This window comes from Capricornis sumatraensis, chromosome 2 (assembly GCF_032405125.1).
Source record: "Capricornis sumatraensis isolate serow.1 chromosome 2, serow.2, whole genome shotgun sequence".
Lineage (NCBI taxonomy): Eukaryota > Metazoa > Chordata > Mammalia > Artiodactyla > Bovidae > Capricornis > Capricornis sumatraensis.
Window position 1 is genome coordinate 8,699,996 of NC_091070.1, and position 25,381 is coordinate 8,725,376.

At 39.4% G+C, this 25,381-nt stretch overlaps 1 protein-coding gene across 1 annotated transcript in view; it reads left to right on the forward strand.

The window, feature by feature from the left end:
• The window catches only part of LOC138074046 (uncharacterized), a 76,607-nt gene extending 63,865 nt beyond the window's left edge, over nucleotides 1-12,742 (forward strand). The window contains exons 3-5 of the mRNA XM_068966045.1: nucleotides 1,921-2,043; nucleotides 5,679-6,373; nucleotides 12,578-12,742. Of these exons, the coding sequence (XP_068822146.1) occupies nucleotides 1,921-2,043; nucleotides 5,679-6,373; nucleotides 12,578-12,742 (983 nt within the window). The remainder of the gene's footprint in view (nucleotides 1-1,920; nucleotides 2,044-5,678; nucleotides 6,374-12,577) is intronic.
• The last annotated feature ends 12,639 nt before the right edge of the window (nucleotides 12,743-25,381 follow it).

Sequence of the window (25,381 nt, forward strand, 5' to 3'; positions counted from 1 at the left end):
TTTCCACATTTTTCAAAATAAGGATATTTAACAAATTAAGCAGATTGTAGAAAGTTGTATCACTAGTATGATATAAATCAAGGTTTCAGATATAAATTAATGTGAGATCATAAAGCAAGTTTTACTAGTATAAGAAAGTTAGATTGATGAAGAAAAAGTAAAATAAAAGGAGGACAGAAATGCTCAGTTGGTAGGAAACCCTTCTGGGTGGCCTTCAGCAAATGTTCAACATTTACTGCCTCAGTTGCATTTTGTAAAATTAATAATCTCTTATTGCCTAAAGATAGCAGTTAAATTAGATCATCTCAAGGTCATTTCAGCTCTAGAAAAACAAATTCTTAACCATTATCATTCTTGGGTTAACATGAAGTCATTATCTAAGATGGTATTAAAGGATTTTTCATTTTTTCAAGTAAGAATTACACCACAATATAAACACACTTTAAAATTACCCCAGTTTGTGAGCTTTTTTTCAAATATTTTATACACATTTAACTCAGAATTCTTTAAGAGAGCACCAAGCGACACAAAATGTCTAAAGCAGCTAGACACAAACTTCTGGGAAGCCTGCTTTCTTTAATAAATTCCTCTTATTGGCAACTAAATATTAATGAAGATGGAAGATTGAGAATGATTATGTTGAAATGCCCCAGAGGCAGGTGTTGGGTTTCTGTTTCTTGTACAGAATCATGGAATTTAGAATGAGCACAAAAATAAAAATGAAGAGAGACGCTCTACTGAAAAGAGCTTGTTTTTTAAATTCTTTCACTCAAGAGTCAGGCAGAGCATAGAGTGTTTCTGTCTGGGGATGGGGTCAGGAAAGAAGTGAGGCAGATGTTTTTAGTTACTCAGTCGTGTCCAACTCTCTGCCACCCCATAGACTGCAGCACACCAGGCCTCCCTGTCCTTCACCATCTCCTGAAGCTTGCTTAAACTCATATCCATTGAGTCAGTGATACCATCCAACTGTCTCATCCTCCGTCATCCCCTTCTCCCCCTGCCTTCAATCTTTCCCAGCATCAGGACCTTTTCTAATGAGTCGGCTCTTCCCCAGGTAGGCAAAGTATTGGAGCCTCAGCTTCAGCATCAGCCCTTCCAATGAATATTCAGGACTCTCAAGAGCCTTCTCCAACACCACAGTTCAAAAGCATCAGTTCTTTGGTGCTCGGCCTACTTTATGTTCCAACTCTCACATCTGTACATGACTACCAGTTAGGTGCAGTACTATGCCTATGCATGGGAAGGAGGTGTGATGTGCAAGTGTTTTGCTTGGTGCCAGGCTGTGATGCACAAAGAGCTGTATCAGTTCAGAAGACCAGAGCCCTCCTTTGTCTTGTTAACCCCTGGATCTGCAGCACCAAGCAAGTAAGTGGATAATAAACACATGTTTGGCGATTGATTAAAAAAGTTAGTGAATAAATCAATGCAACTAAGCATTCTAGAACAAATAACACAAAAACATGTATACAACTTTGAGTGAGAATATCTTTCCACCATGGCTTGAATCTAAACAGAGGTGAATAAATTTAAAAAATTAAAATGATCTAACATATTTAGGCCATAAAATGATCTCATGTATTTAGGCCATAGTTGACTTTTTCAAGGAGGGCCTTGGTATGACCATAGGCTTAAAGGTAAAGGCCAAAGCAAGTCAGCATATGATATAGATTTTACTGGACTAGTCTATCCTGCTCCCAAAGGAGTAAAATATATAAACTTATAGTTTTAATCAGTTTTAATTTTAGAGCTGACATCCGTCAATTCTCTTATCTTAGGAACAGTTACTTGGTGAAAGAATAGTCTTTAAAGAACTGAAAACAGAACAAACATATGACCCAGCAATCCCACTCCTGGGCATATACTCAGAGAAAACCGCAATTTGAAAAGACACATTCACCCTACTCTTTGTTGTAACACTAGTCATTACAGTAGCCAAGACATGGAAACAGTGCATCAGCAGAGGAATGGATAAAGATGATGTGGTACATAAAGACAATGGAATATTACTCATCCACGAAGAAGAACAAAATAATACCACCTGCGGTACAATGGATGGACCTAGAGATTATCATACTGAGTGAAGTAAGTCAGACACAGAAAGACAAGGATCACACGATACTGCTTATATGTGGAATATTAAAAAAAAAAAAGGTACAAATAAACCTACATGCAAAGCAGAAGTAGAGTCACAGATGCAGAAAACAAACTCAGGGGATGGGAGAGGGGTAAATTGGAAGATCAGTTCAGTTCAGTTCAGTCGCTCAGTCGCATCCGACTCTTTGCGACCCCATGAATCATAGAACGCCAGGTCTCCCTGTCCATCACCAACTCCCGGAGTTCACTCACACTCACATCCATCGAGTCAGTGATGCCAGCCAGCCATCTCATCCTCTGTTGTCTCCTTCTCCTCCTGCCCCCAATCCCTCCCAACATCAGAGTCTTTTCCAATGAGTCAACTCTTCACATGAGGTGGCCAAAGTACTGGAGTTTCAGCTTCAGCATCATTCCCTCCAAAGAAATCCCAGGGCTGATCTCCTTCAGAATGGACTGGTTGGATCTCCTTGCAGTCCAGGGAACTCTCAAGAGTCTTCTCCAACACCGTGGTTCAAAAGCATCAATTCTTTGGCGCTCAGCTTTCTTCACAGTCCAACTCTCACATCCATACATGACCACTGGAAAAACCATAGCCTTGACTAGATAGACCTTTGTTGGCAAAGTAATATCTCTACTTTTCAATATGCTATCTAGGTTGGTCATAACTTTCAGGATTGACATATACACACTATTATACATAAAAGAGACAGCTAATAAGAACCTACTCAGTACTCTGTAATGGCCTATAGCGGAAGAGTCTTATAAAATAGAGTGGATATATTGAAGTTGAAATACTTGATAATATAGTTTTTTAAAATGGCACATGGATATGGATTTTAGTCCACAAATTTGGATGTGCAAATGATGTAACTGTTTTTTATTATTCTACTAGGTGACAAAAAAAAAAATCAACTCTTCCTTTCCCAATGTGTAAGTATATGTGTAAGTAATTGACTTTGCCATACACCTGAAACTAACAGAACTTTATAAATCAATGATACTCCTAGAAAAATTTTCAAAAAGCACACTCTCTCTTTCGTCTTTCCTCTTGCTTGCCTGTACTTTGCAGTTTTGTAGGGCATTTTGGTCAAAATGTGATAGATGCTAGCATGCCATCATCAATGAAATGGTGCTAAATAAGCCATCTGAAGCACTGTCCCCAAGCCCCACCATTTTTGCTCCCTCTCCTCACAGATGGGAATGACTATAGAGGGATTTATGCTGCTGCGCCTTTAGGCTTCATAATCAGCATTCAAGTGTACCTTCTCAATTTAGGATTTGTCAAGTATTATCAAAACTCACCAACCCTGACAGAATATGGCTTATACTCACAGCTAAAGTTTATTTGAATTCAGAGTATAAATAGAAAATAAACAGAAAAAGAGCCAAGATTTTCTTTCTTCCTTTTTTATTAGAAGCTTAGAGGTCTGATACCAATCAGTGTTTGATAAACAGAGATGGCAGTGAGAAAACAATCAAATAATGAATGTAAAATCCATCATCAATGCACAGCCATATTAAGTTACCTACTTCATTGTCCTGTCTTAATACTTGTACAGACTCCAAGTAAACTTTGGGCTTGTAAATGAGAGAGACTGTTGACAAGTAATAGGAGACAATTAGGAAAGGCTTTTTTCCTTGTCTAACTTCTCTGTTAGTGAGTTGGAAACCCTGTCAGTTGCAACACCCATATCCATTCCTGAAGATTCCTTACTAACATTGTCCTGATTTTATTTATTATAGCAATCAGCTCCAATATCCCGTATAGGTAGGTATACCATTAAATATTTAACGAGATGAACTGGAGCTTCCTGTGAAATCTTTTTCTTTTCTAACAAAGAGATTCTAGCATATCTGGCCAGAGAAGGCAATGGCAACCCACTCCAGTACTCTTGTCTGGAAAATCCTATGGATGGAGGAGCCTGGTAGGATACAGTCCATGGGGGTCACTAAGAGTCAGACACAACTGAGTGACTTCACTTTCACTTTTCAGTTTCATGCATTGGAGGAGGACATGGCAACCCACTCCAGTATTCTTGCCTGGAGAATCCCAGGGACGGGGGAGCCTGATGGGCTGCCGTTTATGGAGTTGCACAGAGTTGGACATGACTGAAGTGACTTAGCAGCAGCAGCAGCAGCAGCAGCATATCGGGCACATACCTTCCCTTTTAAACTTCCTTTGAACATGAACATGATATCAGAGGTTGAGATAATGACACAAACAAGCATGACTGTGACACCAAGTAGGCATGGTGGAACTAATAAGCTTGGGTGCCAGATGACATCCCTGAATGTCTCAACCTAATAGCTGTAAATGTCTCTCTGTTTTTGAGAAAAATGACCAAAAATCTGTTTTCTAAAGCTGTAATTTTTATTAGCAGATTAAAACAAGCTAGATGAAAAATACGGTGCAAGTCCTGACAATGGCTTTGAAGTTGAAATAGTTGATAATACAGTTCTTTAAAATGGCACGTGGATATGGATTTTTGTCCACAAGTTCAGATTGCAAATAGTGGAACTATTTTTATTATTCTACTAGGTGGCAGGATAAAAAAAAAAAAAGTCTTCCTTTCCCAATTTTCCTCCTTTCTTAACAACAGGTGTGGAGTCCTATCCTGTGTGTCAAGGAGTAAGGGAAACCGTCAGTCTTAGTCACGGGTTCACAGGGGTTGAATGGAGATGTCCTTGGGCTTATCAGCATGGCCTCTTCAAGTCCACAGGGGTTTTGTTGCTGCTGTATCAGCAGAGCACCTGTGTTTTTTGTGAGAGTGCCTGTTTTGTACTTGCCCACGTGTACACCATCGTTACACACAGTTTTTAGAATCTTGACATTTCCCGGGCAATGCTCCTAAGCTCCCTGTGTGATGTTACTTCTTTTCCACTTGAAACCCTCAGGTTTCTACCTGCCTCCCTCCCTCCTTTCTTCTTTCCCTCCTTCTCTCTGAAGCCCTCCAGGAAGAGGTTTCCAGTTGGTAGAAACCCTTCTCTTTTCCTGAATCATCAAGGGACATCTGTATTTCTAGGAATATTTTCTCATTTCCATTCCCTATTCCCTGTCCACCATCCATAAGCATCAGTTCAGTTCAGTTCAGTCGCTCAGTCGTGTCCGACTCTGCGACCCCATGAATCATAGCACGCCAGGCCTCCCTGTTCATCACCATCTCCCAGAGTTCACTCAGACTCACGTCCATTGAGTCAGTGATGCCATCCAGCCATCTCATCCTCATCGTCCCCTTCTCCTCCTGCCCCCAATCCCTCTAGCATCAGTCTTTTCCAATGAGTCAACTAGCGTAATGCTTTGTTAATTTTCCCAAGGAACTAGGCTTTAAAAACAAAGACACTGCTGATAAGTGAAGTCTGAACAAGGGGCAGGCTGATAAAAAAGACAGAGGATGAAGAAGAGGTCGCGCCAGGATGGTCAACAGAAAAGAAACTGTTGTCCTGGCGCCCCTGACCTAACAACTGAGAATGTTGAAAGGATTCTCAACACAGCTTCTCAACAGCGATCATGACATCACTGCAGCCACCTTCTGGAACTTCATGGAAGAAGAAAGGACATCGCTTGCTCACCATCTTTCAATAAGCCATCCAAGCCGGACAGGCAGCAACCGGGCGGTGTCGTTCTAGCGTCTCTGGCTACCTGTGTGTTTTCAGACGACCCGAAATGACTTACTGCTTAAAACCGATTCGCGTTTTACTTAATTATCTGGTCTGGGTGCTCGGCTTAATCCTGGCCCACAGCAGATCCTGGCACGTGTGGGAGTTTGACACCGACATCGTTTCCGTCGTGTTCATTGGACTCTGGGAAGCTTTCTACCGGCAAAAATTTAACGTATCTGGTATAATGGTTGAGTTACCGATGTACACCATGATCAACTCGAGCTGGGTCATTTCTGACGAAATCTCGTATGGGCAGGGCCTGATGCTGCTGGCGAATTTTATGATGTCCGCGGCCCTGATTTTTAGCTCAGTGGCGCTATTCGTCAGCAGGAACAAGGCCCCGTACCCTGATTTCCTCCGATTGTGCTACAAGGCGTCCGCCCTGTTGCTCTTCCTCAGCTGCGCTTGTATCACAATTGCAGTAAGCTGGAATTTCACCGTGGATTTTTATGGCCAAACCACCCTTGACTTTCCAATTACCTTTCCTGTTGAAAGAGAAATGGTAACAAATAAACGTCTCTCCTATGTGTTCCCCTTAGGAACCACGACTTCCATCCTCTTGCTAGTAAGTGCCCTCCTGTTCTACTGTGAAACGTGTTCAATAAAACCACCGAATCGGGTGAATCCCCTGATTATGTCCAAATGTTGAAGACGACAGGTCTGAACAGTGAGTTTTGGAATGGCCGGCAGTCATTTTCTTGAAGACGTTTCCATACATACCTCCCATTGTCCTAATCTTCTATTATTTTAAAATAAAATATACTTGTCGATTCAAAAAGAACAAAGACAAAATACTGGGTGCTCTTTTGGTTTCCATCCTTGCATGATGCTTCCTGTAAGGCAGTGAAGCCTCCATCAAGCAGGGATCACACACACTGCTTAAGTAGAAGACGGTATAATAGGAAGCTAGAGAGAGGAAATGAAATCAACACTAAAAACGTTACTATATGGAGATGCGGATGGGGGTGGGGATGGGGTGGAGTGGGTTGCACCACCTAATGGTGCCAAGCATGTGGGCAGTTTATGAATTGGGCCGGACAAACTCTCCCTAAGCCATTCCTTGGAGACACCAGGTAGCTTTTATAGCCAAGTTCGTGCCTCAGGGCAGCTGTTCAGGACGTGGAGTAGCAGCACTCCAACTTCTGCCTCCAATATCACACCGTCTGCTTCCCTCTGGATGTGTGCATCTCTTCTGAATCTCTGTCTCCAAATCTCTCCCCGTTTATAAAGACACCAGTCAATGGATTTGGGGCCCACCCTAACCCAGAATGACCTCAATTTTAAACTTGATTACATCTATAAAACCCCTATTTCCAAATAAGGTTTATGGGCATAGTGTTAGAACTTTGGCATATATTCTTCAAAAATACAATTCAACCCACGTGAATCAACATGTCTCATTTTTTAAAATATTTTGGATTATGGCTTCTATTCTTTGCAGCTGAAGGCATGCTGGTCAATATTCCCTTCCTTCACCTCCTCACAGATTTGGAACACTCCTATTTTCTTACAAAATTTGGCTTGCCTTACCCATTGCTCTTAGTTAATTATACTCTGGGTGCATATGAATTGTTTTTCATTATTCCTTGTAAGCAGTTAGCAGACTCCCTTTGCCTATCACAATTCTTTTGGCAACATTTATCAAGGAACCTGATAACGTATTTTTTGTTCTATAAATATTTGTTGAGTGAATACTTTAAATAGAATTTGAGAAATACAGGAAAGTACGAGGAACTTTTAATCATCCATAATACCACTACCCATGTGAAAATACTATAAAACAATTTGTGTAAATCCTTCCAGCACGTTTCTGCAGAAGTTTTTTTAAATAAACTCTATAATCATCATGAGTGAGTCAAAGTTGCTCAGTCATATCCAACTCTTTGTGACACATGGATCGTACCCCACCAGGCTCCTGTGTCCATGGAATTTTCCAGGTAAAAATATTGGAGTGGTTTTCCATTCTCTTCTCCAGCGGATCTTCCCAACCCAGGTCTCCTGCATTGCAGGCAGATTCTTTACCATCTGAGCCACCAGGGATACTGATTTATAATTGTGAGTCATACCTTTTTCATTTTGTATAAAACAAACATTTTCCTATGTTATTTCAGTGTTCACAAACTTTTTAAGTAGTTGTCTAAATTTCATTCAATGATTGGGTGAAAATGTACTTAGCATTCCCTGAAGGTAGGAGATTTAGTATGTTTTTGTTATTTTTTAAGATTTTCTTAAATTTATTATTTTTCTACATAAACTTTTTTTTTCTATTATCAAGGAATATTTACTTAACATCAGTAGAAAACTGACTTAGTAAAATTTTAAAGACCCTGAAAAATGCAGGAATTCAGGTCTGCTTTATGGACTAGAAACTGGAGGAAAACACATCAGATTAGGAAGCAAGCAGACCGTGGACATTCAAGAGGGCACAGCAGGGAGACGAGGCAGTGAGCCCCAGCATCCCAACCACGGGGTCATTTCTCTCAGTGAAATGTGACTCGTTCTCAAGCCACAGTGTCACAGCCTGGTGGCACTCCCGGTCTCATCTGCCTCCCAAGAAATTAAGAAGAGACAAACTCAAGTAAAAGACACGAGAGCAGTTCAGATCAGTTCAGTCACTCAGTCTTGTCTGACTCTTTGCAACCCCATGAACTGTAGCATGCCAGGCCTCCTTGTCCATCATCAACTCCCGGAGTCACCCAAACCCATGTTCATTGTGTCGGGGATGTCATTCAACCATCTCATCCTCTATCGTCCCTTTCTCCTCCTGCCCTCAATCTTTCCCAGCATCAAGGTCTCTTCAAATGAGTCAGCTCTTCGCATCAGGTGGCCAAAATATTGGAGTTTCAGCATCAACATCAGTCCTTCCAATGAACACCCAGGACTGATCTCCTCTAGCATGGACTGGTTGAATGTACTACAATTTTCTATTCTCGGTAGCCCATCATAGAATGCATTTACCATGATGTACTTATTTAGCTTGTTTCCGGGACATAATCAGGAGTCACATATAAGTAAACTATGATGATGCCACCCCTAATAAAAGACTTTTGGTGTAAAAAAATTTATAGACTGAAAAGAAATAGAAGGAATATAGAAAAGAATTGATAGACTGAGCCTTACACTCTCAATATGACCTTGAAGTATTAAGTAGATTGAAATCAAAGCAGTAGTGTTTGGGCTTTTTCTTAATAAACTGTAGAAGACAGGAACACAGCCTCACTTGATATTACCGTTTACTTCTAAACATTTTGTACGTTTGTCCTTTCAACTAAACTCAGCATTTCATCTGTAACCCTGTCATGGAGAGCTCTATAGGAATAAATTCAGTATTAAAATTGACAAGTGGGTTTAGTCCCAGCTCTGCCTCTTCCCTGCTCTGTGATTTAGAACAAAATGTATTGTAGTTTTTTGTTGTTGTTGTTCTTTCCTGGAATTTGGCTCCCAAATTCACAGATTGTAATGATCGGACATGATAATTCTTTAGGTGCACAACCCTCTGAAAATCTTTGATTCCAAGTAATGCATGATGTAAAGCTACAAAACTAATTTACATTCATTGAATATTGATTCTATCTTGGCAATAAGGTAATAAACCATAGTCCCAAAGAGTTAATTTTGAAGAGTAAACTTCCATTCAATTCACTGAAGTAGCCCGGGTTCTTGGCAGTCAGATAAATGAAAGCTGAAATGGTTTAAAAAAAAAAAAAATCCAGCATCCTTGAAAGTTCCCCATGGTTTATTCTCAAGAAAAAAAGGTATTTCTCAAGTCCACATATTTCTTCTATAAAGAAAACAATTTGGATCCAACTGTATATGATCACAGTGCATCTGTCAGAGGTAAAAATGTTAAGGGAGGCTTACTAAATATGTCTTACAAGTATTTTAGAAATCAAAAGGCTGGCACCGTGGCAATGGAGAAATAAAGAAAAGCAGACATTTGGAATATTCAAGAAATTCTTGCATTCATTTGTATATAATCTGAATGGTTTTTCTCTACTGAACTGAGGTATTTTAACATGAAATACCTCCATATTCTGCCTTTAGGAAAATGGACTCCAGGATTATTGCTGTTCTAAAGAGGATACATGGGGTGGTGCCTGTTCTTCCAAGAGCCTGCACTGGCAGATGGCTTGCAGTGTGCGTGTTGCCTCATATTTTCAGTTCTCTCTTTTGTTTTCCAATGTTTTCCACAGTGTTGTAAATGATCCTCCCATAACTGAGGGAGTGACGCTTCTAACAATTTACAGATATTCAGGTTCAAACAGCCGAGCCCTGGGTATATCAAATGGCATCCAGCCACTAGAAGTTTTGGTAATTATTTCAGGTAGCTGGTTTTGATTACAGCATAATGAGATGAGCTGTTCTACAGCTCATCAGATTGTCCTCTATAATTTTATTAAAAGTTAATACTTAGTGGGGAAATGACTTAAGTGTCAACAGTCCCCTGTCCTTTATTACTTTTCAGCCTTGTGTCAAACTCTAGTACCTGATGAGTCCAAATTCTGGCCACTCCTATTTCACTGCAATGCTTTATTTACCAGTGACATGACTAGGACCATGGCCAGCCTTTGGAGGAAATATTAATACCTGAGTTCTAATTGCAAAACCAATAGTTCCAAGTAGTAAGGCTGTTAGTAAATTCTTTCACACTTCTGAACCTCAGTCTCCTCTTCAGTAAAATGGGGCTACTGACCATCTTAAACTTGCATGGTTTCTGTAAGGCTTAAATGAAAGAGTGCGTGTGGGATGATCTAGCCCCGTGTCTTAATAAAGTTCATTGGAATGAAATGGGGCAGATTTATATAATGAGACCTGGAACAGTAGCCACACATCAGCTTCTAGAGAATAGCCAGCCAAGGAAAAAGACTAACCATTAAAGACCATGGAACCATTGTTAACTCTTCTCCTTCAGTGGCAGTCAGATTTCTCTCTCATTTATTCTCATTTGTTTCTGCATAAGGCCAACTTGCTGTAGAATAGCCTGCCTTAAATAGATAAATATGAAAAAAGCAAAAAACATTCACTGTAAAGCAAAACCCCACTTGATTCTATATTCCCCTCCAGCTACTACTGACTTTCTCATTTCCTCTTTATAGCAAAAGTCCTCAACAGAATGACAAATATTTGCTGCTTCACTTCCTCATCTTTTACCTTTAATTAATATTTTACCCCAAGCAATCCAGTAAAACACAGCAGAGGATATCAAGACAGGGAGGACATTACCAGGATTGGGGTAAAAATCTTCAGACTTTCATATTAAAGTGAGACATACTGGTGAAATGGCCAGAATCCAACTTACTTACTGTTAGTAAAAATGGACAAATAGCCTAAGCCATTTACTTTCTATTTACTTTAAATACTCTGTGGTATAAGATATACATGATATACATATATATACAATATATATATGATATACAAGATATATACACATATATACTATATATATATGATATACAAGATATACACACATATATACATGCATATATATGGTGTATATGATATACATATGAGATACAAGATATACATATATATATGAACTAAACTCTGCTTAATAATTTTTTAAAAAGTTGTGCATCTGTAATATATTCAGGATTGAACATATGACTTGTGTAGAATGATTTAAGTTAATAATCCCCAAATCAATGGATAGTCTTCCAATAATTCTGCCCACCCAATCACACAAACTTAAGCCAATAAATAACAGGAAAAAATCAGTCATATATATATTAACTGTACTATAAATTCTGTATCAACAGCAAGAATTTATAGATTTGATGCAAATATTATAAACTAGCTATTCTCAAAACTTTGATCTTATCCTGGGCCCTTCAAGGAACTGTAGATAAATGTTCACTTAGTAGAAATGTACCTCTGTGTTCAAGGTCAAACAAAATTAGAAAGTTTCTCATTTCCCCACAATTGATTCTTATGCCATTGCCCATTAGCAGCTCAGGCCAGTTTAGTTCTCTGGAAATAAGAAGAAGGGGATAGGTCGGAAGCCACATGCACCATGTCACATCTTTAAATTATGAAAATTCTAGGAAAAATGCAAGTGTCCAGAGGTCTTAAAAATGCAGGTCATGTGGACAGACAGGAGAATGGTTGAGAAAACCATCGCATTCATTCCTGTTTATATATAAGATTAGATGTATGATTGTGTCTCCTGTAACTGAAAGGATTCAGGATTCTTATTAGCATTTGGAATAGCTTGGACTCACAAGCATGGTGTTATGTCTAGAATGAAACAGTCCAACCATCATTTACATTCAGTCAGAGATACTGGAAGTGAAGGCCAGCATTTAGCTTTGAGGTCATGCTTTAAAACCATACCACCACCTGCATACATGTTTCCTTTCCAGAGACACCCACCATTTCTCTCCTAATGAGAGTCAGGAGGCAGAAGCAGTCCAGCATGGGTCTCGGGACAAAATGTGGGTTCTATGACCAGACAGGATTTCCTACCAGATCATAATGGAGGGAGGAACCTTGAACTTTTCCATGTGACTAATAAGCCATCCCCAGTTGGGGTTTTAGAACCATAGAATCTTATTTTCAGGCTCCTTCTGTAAAGAGCTAATGTAATGTGGGGATAAAAACAATATTACATGGGTCTTCCCTGGTGGTGTAGTGGTTAAGAATTCACCTTGCAATGCAGGAAACTCAGGTTCAATCCCTGGTCTGGGAACTAAGATCCCACATGTCATGAAGCAGCTAAGTCAAAACTACTGAGCCTGTGCTCTGTGGATCCCGCATGCCACAACTAGAGAGTCCAGCTACCACAGCAAAAGACCTGCATGCTGCAACTAAGACCCTACACAGTCAGATAAAAAAAAAGAAAAAAAACTACATGATTTCCCGAAGTTATGGAGCTGCAAGGCCACTTGTTCTCTTTATCAGAAATCTGGAGACTTTGGGGAGCTTACTGTTGAGGCTGCTTGGGGGGTGTCCACATCCATCAGGTTACCTAGGTGAAACTTTGCACACGTGAGGAGAACCCTCCTCCTTCCCAATGTGCTGAACATTTCCCTGTTTCATACTTATAAAACTTATTTCAGCGCTGCACAAGCTTATTTCCAGTGTTAAATGCAGCTCTTCAAATATTAGAGTTCTTTCCAGTGCCTGGAACAGTAGAACGAGCTGATAAATTTACATGTGACCCCAAAACTCGGACATTATGACACTGAAGAGGCCTGAAGAGAGGAACAGCTAGATTGGGTTTCTTCCCTTCAGCTTTAAACTGAATTGCGTCCCCTTCCCCAGGTTTATATACTGAAGCCCTAACTCCCAACATAACTTTATTTGGAGATGGAGCCTTCAGGAGGCTGCTGTTGTTTTTAAGTTGCTAAGTTGCGTCCAGCTCTTTGTGACCCCATGAACTGCAGCACTCCAGACTTCTCTGTCCGTTTGTCTCCTGCAGTTTGCTCAAACTCATGTCCATTGAATTGATGATGCCATGCAACCAATCTCATCCTGTCATCTACTTTTCCTGCCCTCAGTCTTTCCCAGCATCAGAGTTTTTCCAATGAGTTCACTCTTCTCAACAGGAGACCAAAGTATTGGAGCTTCAGCTTCAGTACTTTCAATGAATATTCAGGCTTGATTTCCTTTCACACTGATGAGTTTGATCTGCTTGCTGCCACAAGTGTCTTAAGTGTCTTAAACTCTTAAGTGTCTAATCCAGCACTGCAGTTCAAAAGCATCAATTCTTCAGTGCTCAGCCTTCTTTATGGTCCAACTCTCACATCTGTACATGACTATGGAAAAAACCTTATCTTTGACTCTATGGACCTTTGTCTGCAAAAAGTGATGTCTCTGCTTTTGAATACACTGTCTAGGTTTGTCGTAGCTTTTCTTCCAAGGAGCAAGCATCTTTGGAGGTATAAAGCATCTACACGTGGCATGAAAGGTTAGAGGTCATAAGGGTGGAGCCCTGACCCTACAGAGTTAGTTCCCTTATAGGAAGAGACACCAGAAAGCTTGCTCCCTCTGTCTCTGACATATGAGGACACATTCAGAAAGCTGACGTCCACAAACCAGGAAAGAAGTTTGCACCAGAAATCGAATTAGCCTACATCCTAATCTGAGACTTCTCGGCTTCTGGAACTGTGAGGACACAAATGTCTTTGCTTCATCCCCAAGTCTCTGGTATTGTGTATGGCAGTTGCCCAAGTATTGTTTCTGCTGGTTAAGACCTTCACTTGCATAAATCTTTGTAATCACCTCTTTATTGGTCTTCCTCTTAAGTCTCTCTCCCCCTACTCTGTAGCTAGCATTTGCTCTAAAGTCTGATAATCACCCCAGATGAACTTTTTATTCAAGCTGGAGCTCAGACGGTCAAGAATCAGCCTGTAATGCAAAAGACCCAGGTTTAATTCTTGGGTTCAGAAGATCCTCTGGAGAAGAACTGGCAACCCACTCCAGTATTCTTGCCTGGAGGATCCTATGGATTCTGTTCTGTGGGGTCACAGAGTCAGACACAACTGAGCGACTAACAATTATACTACTCTGAGTAAGCACCTCTCTTTATCAAAGATCCATAGTGATGCTTTATGACACGTGGAAATATTTGACATCACTTAACCTGACAGGCAAAGTTCTCCCAATCTGTCTTCAGCCTGCCTTTGCATATGTCCCGTATTCATCTCCGTTCAACAACTATACCCTGTCCTGCCTGATGACATCTGTTTCCCTACCTGCATCCTTTTGCTCAATTATCTCCTTTAGTAACTGTGTTCTTGGCATCCCAGCAGATAAAATATTATGTATTGTTATTCTTTTCAACTCAATTAAAAAAGTTTGGAGGAAGAAACCATCACCTTTAAAAAGGTATACTTATGGAGATATTCCACGAATAGTAATAAAGACACCAGTGTGAGAAGCTTTATACAGAAGACACATTCATGTAATTCTGTGTGAAACAATACCTAGCTAAAATTGGAAAGACCAAGAAAAAGGAAGAGGCTGGGAAGAGGAGGGGGAGGAGGAAGGGGAAAAGAAAATGGGAGGGGAATGAGGAAATGAGGAGGAGAGGGAAAATTAGGTCCGAAACAATGACTCAGTTCTAAACGACCAAGGATATTTACTAGTTATTCCTGAAGATTTGGAAACACTATTAAAACACAATAGGAAAGAATTGCAGAATATTACACATCACAGTGCTAAAATGAGCTATAGAGAAACCTGTACACAATTCACATGTCATAATATAGCTTTAAGTCATTCTCAAAGAAAATATTTTCCTGTAAAGCTACAAATGAATCAAAAGAAAGAAAGAAAAACACAATCAAAACAAAACAAAACAAAAATCCTTCCAGGTGTTGTCATCGGTAGATTCGGATCTGAGTAAACTGTATGTGACAACTATAGTACTGTAGTGAAGATGCTGTCATGCTAAATGGGCAGAGCAGAAAGAGAATGGATTTTGTCCAGGTCTGGATTGTTCTTATAGCAAGGGGCAGAGAAAGAAGGTCCTTTCTTATTCCCACTAGGATAATGGCACTTTCCCCCTTAACCACATACAGCGTAAAGCTGGGGTTTTAGAAGGTCGCCTTGAGAGCAGTGTACAGAACAGAAAAAAGAGAGGGCATTCTTAAGCTGCCAAACTCTTTGAGTGCTTAAGCTCAATCAGCATCAGGGCTGGAAGGAGGCTACCTGGAGTCTTTAGACTTCAGGAGGGTCTACAGAGAGCTCAAAAGGAGCAGCTTGTTTTCTTGAAAACAGAATTTGAAGATGCAATCTCTCTTCCTTTTCCCTGCTATAGTAGATGTGTGTGGGGCTTTTATCATTTACATCTCTTCCCAGTGTGAAGTTCAGTGATATACTAATACAATTTTTGCAAGAGCTATTGTTAAGCACAAAAAGGAAAATAGGGTATCTGCCTCAACATTTATGGGCTTCCCAGGTGGCTCAGAGGTAAAGAATCCACCTGCAATTCAGGAGACACAGGAGATGTGGATTCAGACCCTGGGACAGGAAGATCTCCTGGATCTCACAACCCACTGCAGTATTCTTGCCCGAAAAATTTCATGGACAGAGGAGCCTGATGTGCTATGGTGCATGGGATTGCAAAGAGTGGGACACACTGAGTGACTGAACATGCACACACGTGTGCACTCATTTAATTTCACACCCAGGAATTAATTTCTCTTCCCCTCCAATGAGGCTGCATGTTAATATTTCTCCTGGTGACCACAAGAACCAGGCATTCATTTTCATGGCTAGGGACTGCCAGTGTCATTACAGATGGTAATGGCATTTCATAGAATTTGTCAGAGACTTGACAAACTGCTTTTTATAATTAAACCTAGCCAAGATGCCTATGAATCCTTAATCAGAGTTACGACCTTACTATTGTTGAAATGTGAAAAAAAAAAAATCAGCCTCTTCCATCTGTCTTATTTCTTTGACAATTTCCAACATCTGTATCCATAACCTCAAGCCCAGTGACCTCCATGCACCAAACGCACTGACTATTGGGAAGAAACTCACTTTGGTTGTCCATCTGATCTTAATTGACTAGGCACCTAAGAAGGATATATTGAGCAAGGCTCTTTGAAAAGAAGGGTAGATCTGGCCAATTATAAGAAAAATGGAAGGAATCTGCAATCTCCTCACCTTCACTCCTTTTGAGATAGGGAAACTATTCTTATAAATTAGCATATAAAATGAATTGTAGCAGGGACTTCCCGGGCAATTCAGTGGTTAGGACTCTACACTTCTACTGCAGGCGTATGGGTTCAATCCCTGGTTGAGGAAGTGAAATTCCACAAGCTGCAAGGTGTAGAAAAACACAACAGAACTGTAACAAAATCCAATAATCTTTTTGAAATGATTTATCACATAGCTCGATTAAAACTAACATGTCTGTTTTGGCCAATATTCTGAGTTATTTCACCACTTTTTTTTTTTTTTTCTTGAAATGAAATCCAGTGAATGGAAGCACCGTATCTCTCTCCTTTGGGGTAAAGCATGTGTACCTCTTGTAATGACAGATAGCCACTGTGGGAATGACAGATTTATTTCTACCTGGCTGCTGTTCTTACCTATCATTTAAGTAGGCTGTCATATAGGTGATATTTTCAAGGTAGCTCAAAGCTTCCCTGGGTTATAAAAAAACTTCCTTATTTAGTATCATGGTAACCAGAATGCCACTCTCCAGCCTCTGGACCATTCATTCCTCATTCATTCAGCAACCAGTACTGTGTACAGGGTATATGCCAAGCTCTTCCCCAGAATTAAAGAACAAAAAGTAAACCGAACAAAAGAGAGTTCAATTTAAAAACTCTGTGACTACTATGAGAAGTGAGAAAATGCATGTGATTAAAAATCAGTGAAAAAATGACTATGATACATGTATTGGAGGGCTGGAGTTACAGCACCATTATGGACTTTTTTACTTCAAATTATATATTATTTTTCTTTCCAATAGTCTTTTAGAAACTGTTGCTAGCTCTTGGCAGAAGCGATGCATTATTGGGTGGATATTTAGCACCTTAGTTCTTCATGTGAAAGAAATTAATAGTAATTGAAAGATCTACATTTTAGTCCTAATTAATTTGTTAACTAACTATGGAATACTGAGTAGTTTGCTTTTATGGGAATATATTTATGTATATAGTCTGAGGAATATAGATTGTTGTTGTTCAGTTCAGTCATGTTCGACTCTTTGTGATCTCCTGCCAATGCAGGAGAAGAAAGACACGTGGGTTTGATCCCTGGGTTGAGAAATTCCCCTGGAGAAGGAAGAGGCAACCCATTCCAGTATTCTTGCCTGGAGAATCCCATGGACAGCGGAGCCTCGCAGGCTACAGTCCATAGGGTTGTCAAGAGTCAGAAACAACTAAAGCGAAGCAAGCAAGCAACAGTCTGAGGAATATATATTTATTGTTGCTGTTGTTCAGTCACTCAGTCATGCCAGACTCTGCAACCCCATGGACTGCAGCACACCAAGCTTCCCTGTCTTTCACTATCTCCTGGAGTTTGCTCAAACTCATGTCCATTGAGTTGATGATACCATCCAACCATCTTGATGATGTCTACCAACCATATACATATATATGTTCATCTAGAAATGTATAAAATATTCACACATTCTGATATCTATCTATACCTGGAAAGCCCCAAGGTAAAAAGAGTTCCATAATTTTTGTAGAATATGGATAAAAATTATTATAATAATTGAATAATAATAAAATTTTCCTCAAAGTGAGACATATCTGTTTTTTCTTTTCAGCTTTATTCAAATCGACATACTTTGGCAAAATAATTAGCTTGAGATCAATTTTTATTTTGTAGTTTTGTGAAGATTATTAAGATATGTAATATATGCAGTATAGTAACTATTATCTCATTTGTCATCAGCTCACCTTCCCCTACCACACACAAACACGCACACAGGCACAGACACACACACACTTGCACACACACATACACTCCCCTTACCCATCCCCTTCTTACAGCTAACTGAGTTCACTTTACATATAAGAGCAAAAATTGTGAATGTAGGCATGCATGCTTTGTTGGAACAAGCTGAGGTAGGTTTATGGAAATCTTTGGAGCATCGAGAGGCGTTGACCAAAGGGGATACAGTGGCTTCGCCATTAAGAAGCACATGTAGTATGAGATAGTCAGGAAATGGGGAGAGAAAGAAATGAGGCTTGCAAGATCTGGCTTGTAGTTATGAAGTTCTTTCACTTGTTCAGAAGGCATATATTTGTCAAACATCTTTTATGTGCTCATTAATCTTCTTGGTATTAGAGTGGAGAATATAAAACAATTCTGAAAAAGGTTTTGCTGTATGTATAAATTGACCATTTTGTTCATGATTAATGTTTTATTTGTTTGTTTTAATGTTTATTTTATATTGGAGTATAGTTGATTTATAATGTGTTCATTTTAGATGTACAGCAAAGTGATCAGTTACGTATATACACATATTATTCTTTCTCAGATTCTTTGCCCATGTAGGTTTATATACAGTATTGAGTACTGCTGTATACTTGGTGTTTGTTGACTTATTATTTTTCTTACAGAAGTGTGCATGTGTTAATCCCAAACTTCTAATTCTTGACCTCACCTTTCCCCTTTGGTAACCATAAGTTTGTTTTCTGTCTATGTCTATTTCTGTTTTATAAGTTCACTTGTATTATTTTTAAGATTCCATGTATATCATATCATAAAAATGATTTTTATATTCTTCTTGAATTGTTTATCATATGCACAATTTAATAATACTATTTCTTTATACCTATGTAAAAAAAGTGAGCATTGGACAATGTTGTTTTTGCCACATTAAGGTTGCTGCTGCTGCTGCTGCTAAGTCGCTTCAGTCATGTCTGACTCTGTGTGACCCCATAGACGGCAGCCCATCAGGCTCCACCGACCCTGGGATTCTCCAGGCAGGAACACTGGAGTGGGTTGCCATTTCCTTCCCCGGTGCATGAAAGTGTGCTGGGAGCCAGCGTGAGGAACTCCGCCCAAGCCAAAGGTCATGAGGAAGGAGGCTCGGCATTATACAAAGGCGAGATCGAGCCTCAGAAGACCCCCTGTTCCCGAGCATCTACCCCCAAAACCAGAGTGCCTACTTTACTGTTTCATGCTCTCACCTATACCTCTGACTTTACGGGAGGCTGACCCCGACCCCCACCCCCACCTCTCTTGAAGAAGGAGTTAGCTTGCAGCTCCAGTTAAAAATTCCTGGGTGTGACAAGAGTGTTTCAACTTCCAAACTCCTCTGAAGGTCCTCTAGCCTGCCTGAGCAGGTTCATCCAGCCACATGTGGTCGTTCACAGCCTCCCAACCATGAGAGGCACGAGACGCTTTAAACTTTCTATATACAGATTCTTTTGAGAAGTTACAAAATTATTAGCATAGTATTAGTGGGTTAATTAGAAATTATATTGGTGAAGGGTTTTGCATTTGTTGAGTCAATATTTGCTGCTAAATCTCTATATTCTCTGCCCTTATAATGAATATAACTAGCATATAGGAGAAATAAGTATTAACCTTTAAGATTAATCATGTTAAGCCTTAGGCTAAGTAAATTCTCTTCTTGATTGTAACCCGCTACACCCTCACCCTATAGGAATGCAACTTTATTTGGAGGGTGGTGCCTAGTTTAAGAAAAAAATCACCCCTGGAAAAAACATTAGTTTTCTGGTTGACTGACCATTATCAGAAAGGGCCATAAAATGTCAGCAGGCCTCATGGCCAGAAGATGATGTAAAACCCCTAAGACCTTTGTATAATTTTATATGAAGCACCTGATTTTGACAAGGGTCAGGTCTGCTGACCCCGCACGACTCTGTATTCATCCCTATGTATAACAAAAAGTATATAAGCAAACCTGAAAATAAAGAAAACTGATCAGTTTCTGGAAAGACTCCCCCGTGTCGTTTCTTTCTTGTTCTCCATTTTTCTGGCTGAATTCCCATCTGGAGCGTGAGTACTCACCAAGCCTGCTAATTTTGCCTGTGCTTCTAAGATCGGACTGGGGAGGCCTCAGTGCCTCCTCTCCTTCGGGAGAAGGCAAAGACACCTGTGGCCTATGTAGGTGGTGCAAGCTTCTTGTCTCAAAGCTTTATTGGTATTCCACATAAACCAAATTATTCAGCCTCTTTTTCTCCACTAATATTTCCTACTACACTATTCTTTTCTAATCTCTCTTTATATTTCTAATTAAATAGCTTTTTCCTAGGACAAGAATTCCATCTCCCCTTCGAATTACCCTGGATCCACCAGGGCTGGACCTCGGCAAAAGTGAAAAGTAAAAGTGAAGTTGCTCAGTCATGTCCGACTCTTAGCGACCCCATGGACTGCAGCCTACCAGGCTCCTCCGTCCATGGGATTTTCCAGGCAAGAGTACTGGAGTGGGGTGCCATTGGTTATACACAGAATAGTTCTACATGTATGCATGAAATCATTATAAAGTGAAAGAAAAAATATACACATTCACATATATATACAAATTACTATGCATAAATACTTATATATAATATATATTTAACTTCTAAGGTACATACAGAAGAACTCTAAAAAAAAAGATCATGACCCAGATAATCACGATGGTGTGATCACTCACCTAGAGCCAGATATCCTGGAATGTGAAGTCAAATGGGCCTTAGGAAGCATCACAATGAACAAACCTAGTGGAGGTGATGGAATTCCAGTTGAGCTATTTCAAAATTAAAAGATGATGCTTTGAAAGTGCTGCACTCAATATGCCAACAAATTTGGAAAACTCAACAGTGGCCACAGGACTGGAAAAGCTCAGTTTTCATTCCAACCCCAAAGAAAGGCAGTGCTAAAGAATGCTCAAACTACCACACAATTACACTCATCTCACACGCTAGCAAAATAATGCTCAAAATTCTCTAAGCCAGGCTTCAACAGTACATGAACTATAAACTGCCAGATGTTTAAGCTGGATTTAGAAAAGGCAGATGAACCAGATATCAAATTGGCAACATCCATGGGATCATTGAAAAAGCAAGAGAGTTCCAGAAAAACATCTATTTCTGCTTCATTGACTATGCAAAACCCTTTAACTGTGTGGATAGTAACAAACTGTGAAAAAGTTTTCAAGAGATGGGAACACCAGGCCAACTTGACCTGTCTCCTGAGAAATCTGTGTGCAGGTCAAGAAGCAACAATTAGAACTGGACTGGAACAGGAGACTGGTTCCAAATCTGGAAAGGAGTAGTCAAGGCTGTGTATTGTCATCCTGATTATGTAACTTATATGCAGAGTACATCATGAGAAATGCTGGACTGGATGAAGCACAAGCTGGAGTCAATATTTCTGGGAGAAATATCCATAATCTCAGATATGCAGATAACACCACCCTTAGGGCAGAAAGTGAAGAGGAACTAAAGAGCCTCTTGACAAAAGTGAAAGAGCATAGTGAAAAAGCTGGCTTAAAACTCAGCATTCAAAAAATTAAGATCATGGCATCCGGTCCCATCACTTCATGGCAAATAGATGGGGGGAAACAATGGAAATAATAACAGACATTTTTTCGGGCTCCAACATCACTGCACATGATGACTACAGCCATAAAATTAAAAGACTCTTGGTCCTTGGAAGAAAAGCTATGACCAATCTAGACAGCTTATTAAAAAGCAAGGACATTACTTTGCAAAAAAAGGGCCATCTAGTCAAAGCTTTGGTTTTACCAACAGTCATGTATAGATGTGAGAGTTGGACTATAAAGAAAGCTGAGTGCTGAAGAATTGATGTTTTTGAATTGCGGGGTTGAGAGTCCCTTGGACTGCAAAGAGATCAAACCAGTTCATTTTTAAAGGAAAGAAGTCCTGAATATTCATTGGAAGGACTAATGTTGAAGCTGAAACTCCAATATTTTGGCCACCTGATGGGAAGAACTGACTCATTGGAAAAGATCCTGATGCTGGGAATGATTGAAGGTGGGAGGAGAAGGGGACAACAGAGGATGAGATGATTGGATGACTTCACCGCCAACTCAATGGACATGAGTTTGAGTAAAGTCCGGGAGTTGGTGATGGACAGGGAGGCCTGGTGTGCTGCAGTCCATGGAATTGCAAAGAGTCGGACATGACTGAGCAACTGAACTGAACTGAACTGAACCATTTTAGGTAAGATTAATCTTACTCAGTAAAGTATATTAATATTAAACATACAAGTTGATAATTTTTGCATGTATATGCTCTGTGTAATCATCACTTAGAGTAATACATAAAATATTTTCAGTTTATCATAGAGTTTTATCTCCTTTTACTTGTTTTTATTCTTTTTCAATTTTAAGGGAAGAAACTTAATTCTCAACCTTCTGCATTCTTCTATATAATAAAAATTGCAAAAAGCTCTGAAATATATATTTTTTAAATGCATCTTTTGCTTAGCAACTAAAATAGAAACTTCAGAAAAATTTATACTTTATTCAAGTTGAGTTATTCAGAACTTCTAACAGTGGAATTTAGAAACAGTAGAATAGAAATTGAGTTTAAACCAAAATCTTCCAATTACTTTCTGTGACCCTAGACAAGTATTTTTTTGTGTGTGTCTCAGTTTTGTCATCTGTAACATAATGAAATAATAATCTTTAACCTATATACCCTTCAGGAAAATTGTAACAATCAAATGATAAAATGTGCATGGTAATGCATTTTAAATTGCAGGGGAGTATATAAAAAGCAGCATTATTCTTTTTTTAATCAAATTAGTTTGTAACATTTGAAATTATTCTGATTTTTCCCAAAGGAAATAGTTGCTGTCTCTTGATTGGGAAACTATTGAAGTTTTTCTAATAATCAACTGTTTATACTTCATTTGCCCTTATTTAATTTCATCCTGTTAACAAATATCTTCCTTCTAAATTATTTCCTCTTGGGTATTTACACTTTTCTGGTATTTCACTGTAGCAGTGATTATCTATGATATATTAGATGGAAATTTCACTGTAGTAATAAGACCATGATTATTGAGTTTCATGCAAAGGTCTCCCTCTCTCTCTCTTAAAATAAATAAATAAATAAAAACTGGTAGGCATTTTGCAATACACAGATAAAAGTCCTGAGCAATAGAAATGCCACATTGATCATAAAAATCACTTACTCTTTCAAACTTAAATGTTCAAACAGAGGATACCTGCATTATGAAAAATATTCTTTAATGCAAATGGCATGGTGATTTTATTGGAAAAGGAAATGACAGCCCACTCCAGTGTTCTTGCCTAGACAATCCCATGGATAGAGGAGCCTGGCGGGCTACAGTCCATGGGGTCTCAAAAGGGTTGGTCACAACCTAGTGACTTAACAACACTGATGATTTTATAGAAAACTCTATTTAAATACATGTGTATTTATCTCTCATGAAGAACTTGGAGATTATTTTCAGGCAAGTATTCTTGTTTTCATTTTTTCTATATACTACATGTGCTGAGGTAGAAAGCTAAACTTTTCAGATCACTTAAATGTGCCTTTTGAAAAATCTGCATTTGGAAAATATCCCCTATGTATCAAAAATTTGAGAATCAGTATTCGAATCAAATTATCTTATTCTAAACTCATATGGATTTCCGTTCAAGACAAAAGTAAACAGGAAGTAGAAAAATATGCAGTTTTTGAGGTCCAATTCCTTCAGATAGCAAAGATTTATTTTCATATTTTAAAGAAAAATAAGCTGGATGCTCACTTTCAACACTTCAGCAAAATATTCTTCCCTATGCTTATTATCACTGTGTGATCCATATGTCCTGGACCATTTGGTCAACATAGTATTTGAAAGAAGCTTAAAGTGAACTATAGAAAGATGTGGCAGTCTCCTTGAACAATGATGTCTTGGAAGGAGCAATCCGCTACACAGAAGTCTCAGGTGGCCCAAATCTGATTGCTATCACTCTCACCAACAAACTATTAAAAAAGTTATGAAGCCACTAAAATTATCTGAGACTTACTTTTCTCTTAGCACGTCAGTCAGGAGGCTGTCTGCTGCAGATAACAGAATACCAGCAGTGGTTGCCCAAAGAGTGCATTCTCTCACTCACTCTCTCTCTAACAAAACAAAAGCATCTGAAAGGAGTTCAGAGTTGGTTCAGGGCTCACGTTTATCTTTCATCTGGTGCCCAACTCTCACCATCTCCCTGATCTCTACCGTCACTGTGCCGCCAGCTGTCATCCTTTGTGGTCAGAAGATAGCTGGAGCGTCCCTGTGAGCACAGACACACCGGCAACGACAGATGGGGGTTACTTATTGATTTTCTTTCTTTCCTTTTAACCAAGGAGAGACACATTGCCAGAATTCCGAAGGAGAGGTCGCAGGACCATTCCCAGTCACAGGAAAGACTAGGAAAGAGTCTGACATTTTCAGCCATCATGGTACAAACTAAGCGCTTCCAGTGTGCGTAAGAGGAGAGAGATGACTCCCAAGGACATAAGCAACAGCGTCTGTCTATCACAAATATCCAGTTTCCATGGTATAGTGGAGGCTCAAGCCGATCACACGCTAAATCATTTCATCTGGTATCTCAACGAAAGTAAAAATATAGAAACATATGCCCTTATCCATTTGGAACTCCAGGGCTGAAATTACAAACCGGCAGCCAAAGATCAATTCTGGTCTATAAAAGTCGTTTTAAAAAATAAAATAAATTCTAAGTGGATTTTGTGGTGAACTGAGATCTCGTTTCAACAACGATTTCAAAGATATAGTGTCTTATCTTCAGCCTATTCACAGGCATATTAACTTCCATGAAATATAAAACAATTTGTACTGGTGACCCACCGTAGCAATTTACCAATTATTCTAAAATAGCATATCAATGATTATGAAAGAATAGAGAAAGAAGTAACTTATTTTTTTAAGCCCTAAGTTTCTCATAGGAAAACCTGACAATAACAATACCAGCTTCATGGCGTTCAAGTGAGAAATAATTTAAATTAGTTTTCCTGAAGTTTGAACCGGAGAAACAGATTTTTGTGCCAAGGCTTTTTGGAAAAAGTTCCCTAAGGAGGCAGAAAATGTGATGCATGGATAAGACAGGGGAACATAATCTAAGCAAAGATGGGTCTCAGCTAGGGATCAGCCCCAGCCTTTGTCTGATCGGATGGAGAGTTTGAAGAACATGGAGTCTCCAGAGCTGCTCCCACTTGGA